Consider the following 6086-nt stretch of genomic DNA (forward strand, 5'->3'; position numbering starts at 1 on the left):
CCGTATTACTTACAACAACTTCTTTTTTTTCACTTTTTCTGTCAAATTTTCCTACGGATTGCTTTTAAAACTTGGTGTTTCTCATTTTAAGAAATAACCTGAAAACAACCCCAAACCCTCTGAAACTCCTGCTGTGCCCTCTGCCTCCTATTTCCTGAGACACGTGGCAGTAACTGTGCTTTCCTGGGAGCCTGGCCATTCAGCTTTGGGCTGCTTAGGTGGATGAAGATAAATCAATTTTCTGAGACTGGGTGGTGCTGTGTTGCCCAGGCTGGGGTGCAGTGGAACAGTCAAGGATCACTGCAGCCTCGAGCTCCTGGGCTCAAGTGATCCTCCTTCCTCAGCCTCCTGAGTATCCGAGACTACAGGTGTGTGCCACCATGCCCAACTAATTTAATTTTATTCTTTATTTATTTGTTTGTTTATTTTGAGACTGAGTCTTGTTCTGTCTCCCAGGCTCGAGTGCAGTGGCACAATGTCAGCTCACTGCACCCTTTACCTCCCAGGTTCAAGTGATTCTTGTGCCTCAGCCTTCCAGGCAGCTGGGATTACAGGCGCATGGCACCAGGCCTGGCTAATTTTTGTATTTTTAGTAGAGGCGGGGTTTTACCATGTTAGTCAGGCTGGTCTCGAACTCCTGACTTCAAGTGATCCGTCTGCATTGGCCTCCCAAAGTGCTGGGATCATAGGCGTGAGCCACTGCGCCTGGCCTATTTTATTTTTTATAGAGATGGGGTCTCATTGTGCTGGCCAGGCTAGTCCCATACTCCTGACCCCAAGTGATCCTCCAGCCTCAGCCTCCCAATTTGCTGAGATTTCAGGTGTGAACCACTGTACTTGGCCCAGTGTATTATTTTGGTCTTGAAACAGACCCACGATGTCTCCCACTGTTCTCTTCACAAATTGCTCTTTTCTGAGGTGTCTTTGGCTGGGGAAGCCCACTGTGTGATTTCCCTGGTCGTTGTCACTGGCGCCATTATGTTGTCCTCTGTGGGTGGCCCACTGACCGCCCGGAGACCGCTCACCTGGCCGTTTTCCCTGGCCCTGTGCTGCAGGTGGTACTATGACAGCCTGAGTCGCGGAGAGGCAGAGGACATGTTGATGAGGATCCCCCGGGATGGGGCCTTCCTGATCCGGAGGCGAGAGGGCAGCGACTCCTACGCCATCACCTTCAGGTGGGTGAAAGGGTGGGAGGCACATGCCCTCCAGAGGGGCTTGGCAAGGATAGATGTGGAGAGCCAAGGGGGAGCTTTGGGTGGGAGCTCACTTGTAGTGTCCCCCCCCGAGCATCAGTGACAGTGACAACACCCACAGCAAAAGCCACTGTGAGAATGTGCATTCCAGCATGCCAGGCGCAGTCTGTGTTCTCCAGGGCAGCATGTTCTGTAGTAACTCACTTTGGCTTCCAGTAACTGTGGGGTTGACCATGACCCGTATTTCTCAGAGGAGGAAACTGAGGCACACCAAGATGAAATAACTTGCTGAAGCATGTAGCCAGTGATTGCTGGAGCTGGGATTTGAGCCTATGCAGCCCGGGCCTGTGATGATATAGATCTGGCTTCCTCCTATCTGCAGCTGCTGCCCAGCGTCCTCTAGGCCTGTGATTGTCTAATTTTACCCCAAAACACCAGATTTCCCCACTTCCATGAATGACAAGGAGCAGGGTAGTGACTCAGACTCCGTATATCCTACTGTCCCTCCGTCTCCCCAGCCCCAGGATTTCCCTTGTATATTCTTATGGTGGTAACAGTCTGCCATATGTTGAGTGCCTCACTGTGTTCTAGACACTGGGCTGCCTTCAAGGCCTCATCTGATGGAATCCTTTGCTACAGCCTGTGAGAGGTAGGTCTAGTTATTACAAGTGAGGAAATAGGCCTAGAGAGGTTAAGTGACCTGGCTGGAGTCACACAACCTCATAGTCAACTAAGTCTGAGGTTCAGATTCCAAAGCCTAAGCTCTTTACTCCAGAGCCTCCAGCCAGAGGCCTGGGGGCTGAATCAGGCCTGCGGACGTCTTTCGTATGCTGATGTGAAAAATGGAGCAATTTCGCTGAAAAACTCAGAGAGCTTCTTGTGAAAAACAGGAGGCAGTGGATGCTCTGGGTCTGTGTTTCCACGCAGGCATGGTGGCGCCAGCCGCATGAGCTGATGTAGGGTGTGTGGTTTGCCCCTCCCCACTCCTCTCTCCATTCCCTCTGCCTTAGCCCCATCCCCTGGCGACCCTGCCAGGCAGTGCCTGGACGTCTGGATTTTCCTTCTTCCTTGCCTGGACCACTATGTCTGAGCCACCTCCCTGGGGACTGTGGTGATGGTCATTATCACTGAAGTTTACTGAGGACCTACTGCGTGCTAGCTCCAGCCACAGAGCAGCCTCCCACCGACATGGCTCTTCTCTACTCTGTGTTCCCAAGAGGTGACCTGCGCTTCTCAGAATTGGTGCCTCTGCCCTTTGTTCTTTTCCTTTGCCTCATCAGCCTGGTTGGGGATCAGGTGTGTTCACTCTGCTGTGCACGGATTGAAGGCCTGCTGTATACCCCGGGCTGGGTGTCGGCACTCCCACTGTGCTATTATTCTGTGCAGTGATGGCAACTAAACTCAACTGGCTGAAACAAAAATGGTGGGGACTTGTTGGCTGCAAAGTGAGATGCCCAAGAGGTGAGGCAGCTCAGCCACACCCAGATTTGGGCCTCAGCTGACAGTGGTCAGGGTGGTACCTATGGCATTATTCTCCGTCAGCTTCCTCCTCAGGTGGCTATACCTTGGGCCACCAGGACAGTGTCTGGCAGAAAGGATGGCCCCCTCCCTGAGCCAGGTGCCGTGATTCTGACTAGCCATCTGGGGATGAGGTTGGGGTCACTTCAATGGGATCAGGTGAATGAAGAGGTAGGGTGGGTCCTCAGGTCGATTGCCTGACTTATGTACACACCCCATTCACTTTGTGAGCCTATCTTCCCCATGAGTTTGGAGGTGTCTTGAGAATGGAAGTTTTTATTTTGTAGGAATTAATAGATGTTCGGTGAGCACCTACTGTGTGACGGGCCCTGTACTGCGCTCCAGAAATGCAGGAAACAGTCCAGTTCTTGCTCTCTCAGACTAATGATTTGGCAGGAATGAGAGACAACACCTTTCGTCAAGTGTGTTGTGCTTTGGACCTGCTCCTGCTTATGTAACATTGGCTGGGATGTAGTTGGTGGCTGGTGAACTCTGACTTAATGAATCAATCAGAAAGGATGGCATCTCCCCACACCCCACTGTCGGGGAAGCTCAGCCCTCACAGTGTTTCTCAAAGAGGAGGGCGTGAGGACTTTCCTGTCTTGGGATGTTGAACTTCCCTGGTCTCCACCCACTTCATGTCTATGTCGTTGTAACAATAAAAAATGCCACCCCCATCCCTGCCCCAGGAAACACACTTTTTCAAATGCTCTCTGTTCAGGATGTGGGTTGAGGTGTCACTGTCTTTTATTGAGAAGCACTGAGGAGATTTGGGCACATAAGGAAATCAGTGTAATATTTCATGGTAAGTGCTACAAAGGGAAGCTCCGGCCGGGTGGCAGAGAGTGAGCAGGAGCTCTCCAGGGGAACGAACCGGGAATTCGTACCAGGCAGTGGGGGAACATAAGTCTGGAGGAACTTCTCCTCATTGACCTCTGCATATTTGTAGAGTGCCTCTCCTGTGCCAGGCACTGATCTGGGCTCTGGGGATGTATACTGAACTTCTGGATAGATTTTCCCAGTAGAAGAGAAACACCTGCTTTCAGTTCCTCAAATGAAGTGTTGAAGTGGTTGCCTGGTTGTGTTTTGTGGAAAGCATCTCTTGGGCAGGATGAGGGGCTTCTCAGCTCAGACCTCAGGCCCTGGCACCATGGCATCCACGCTCCAGGAGGTTGGAAGATGCAACTCCTCTTCCAGCCCTGTTCCCATCTCCCCTTTTGATTGTCTCTTCTCCCAGGGAAGTTAGTTGTGGCTTGATTTTAGTTATGTTTTCCAAATCATTCACTTACTGAGTCCTGCCTCAGTGCCAGACACAAAGCCGAAGGCTTGCCCCGAATCACTGAATGGGTGATGGTCCTAATGCTCCCCATGCAATAGGGGTTGTGGATCCCCAATGCTGTGGATTGGGAAACTGAGGCTTAGGAGTTCTCGGAGGAAGGAGCCAGAACCTGACCCCAGCTCTCTACCTCCGCACTGAGAGCTCTTGCCCTGAGGAGCTCTTATAAAAAGTTTTAAAATTAATTTTCAATTACATGAATATTGTAGGAAGATATGCTCTTTATAAAAAATTAAGACATTACAGTCAAGGCTAAAGCCCTCTGTGGTCCTTCTAATCTTAATAGAGATGTCCCGGTAGAAAGCACAGTTTGCAAATTGGTGTCTCCATCTGGACATTTAAAAAATACGTACATATTTATATATGTCTGTACTTATGGAAAACATATAGTGCTGTTTTGTATGTGGGTTTTTTTGTTCTCTTTTTTAAAAAAAATACAAATGGGAGCATTCTGCAGCTTTGCTACTCAGCAGTGTTTCTTTTCCTTCCTCTGTTTTGTTTTTAGAAGGGATAAATATTTAATAAAATACTGCTGCAAGTAAATCACTGAAGGAAAAGTCTTCTAGCATTTTGTTTTTACAGGACTTTTTGAAGAAATGGCTTAAAAGAATATATTTTTTTCAAAAGATTGGAAATCCTTTTAAAAAAGAAAAAATCTTTAAACCATAAAAAAGTCTCTACAGTGCAAAAAATTCCTTTTATTTTTTCCCCTGCCATGCAAAATTATGAAGAGTGGTATGCCCGTAGAAACTGTGCCTCTAGATGTTTTTCCTATTTATTTGACAAATAGAAGTTGTATATATGTATTATGTCCATGTATACATATTTTAAAATATGTATACATGTTGAAATGGCTAAATTGAGATAATAACGTATGCACTACCTCACATACTTAACCATTTTTGTGTGTGTGGTGAGACTTAAAGTCTACCCTCAGCAATTTTCAAGAATACAGGACATTGTTTTTTTTTGAGATGGAGTTTCGCTCTGTCACCCCGTCTGGAGTGTAGTGGTGCGATCTCAGATCTCGGCTCACTGCAACCTCCACCTCTGGGTTCAAGCAATTCTCCTGCCTCAGCCTTTTGAGTATCTGGGATTACAGGCGCATGCCACCATGCCTGGGTAATTTTTGTATTTTTAGTAAAGACGGGGTTTCACCATGTTGGCCAGGCTATTACCGAACTCCTGACCTCATGTGATCCACCTGACTCGGCCTCTGATGATGCTGGGATTACAGGCATGAGCCACCGAGCCCGGCTAGGACCTTGTAATTGACTCCAGTTCCTGTGCTATACCACGGATCTCTTGAACTTACTCCTCTTGTCTAACTGAAATTTTGTGCCCTTTGACCAACATATCCCCAGCACTCCCTCCCTCCCCCTGCCCCGGACCTGGTAACCACCCTTCTACTCTCTACTTCTGTGAGTTTAAATCTTTTTAGATTTCACATATGAGATCACGTAGTATTTGTTTTTCGGTGCCTGGCTTATTTCACTCAGCACAGTGTCCTCCAGGTTCATCCACGTTGTTGAAAATGACAGGCTTTCCTTCTTTTCCAAAGGTGAATGGTATTCCATTATGTAAATGCACCACATTTTCTTTATCCATTTATCTGTTGATGGGCAGGTTGATTCTACATCTTGGCTATGGTGAATGGTGCTGTGAATATGGGGGTGCAGCTCTCTCTTTGACCATATTATCATTTTCTTCGGATGGATACCCAGAAGTGGGATTGCTGGATCACATGGTGTTCTGTTTATAATTTTTTGAGGAAACTCTACTGTTTTCCATAATGGCTATGCTAATTTACAGCCCCACCAACCAGGTGCAGGGGTCCCCTTGTCTCCACATCCTCACCAGCACTTCTCTTTTAGCTAATAGCCATTTTACCAGGTGTGAGGTGACATCTCATGGTGGTTTTAATTTGCATTTCTCTGATGATTAGTGATGTTGAATATTCTTTATATATCCGTTGGCTATTCACATATCTTCTTTTGAGAAATGTCTATTCAGATCCGTTGTCTTTTTTTTTTTTTTTT

The 6086-nt window shown here is 47.5% G+C and overlaps 1 protein-coding gene across 5 annotated transcripts in view; it reads left to right on the top strand.

Moving 5' to 3' along the window:
• The window catches only part of PLCG2 (phospholipase C gamma 2), a 178711-nt gene that overhangs the window by 130015 nt on the left and 42610 nt on the right, over positions 1-6086 (top strand). For all 5 annotated transcript variants that reach the window (XM_017541868.2, XM_017541869.2, XM_017541870.2 and 2 more), the window contains one exon: positions 1056-1175. In XM_017541868.2, coding sequence (XP_017397357.1) covers positions 1056-1175 — 120 coding nt within the window. The remainder of the gene's footprint in view (positions 1-1055; positions 1176-6086) is intronic.

Source organism: Cebus imitator, unplaced genomic scaffold, assembly GCF_001604975.1.
Source record: "Cebus imitator isolate Cc_AM_T3 unplaced genomic scaffold, Cebus_imitator-1.0 Scaffold137, whole genome shotgun sequence".
Lineage (NCBI taxonomy): Eukaryota > Metazoa > Chordata > Mammalia > Primates > Cebidae > Cebus > Cebus imitator.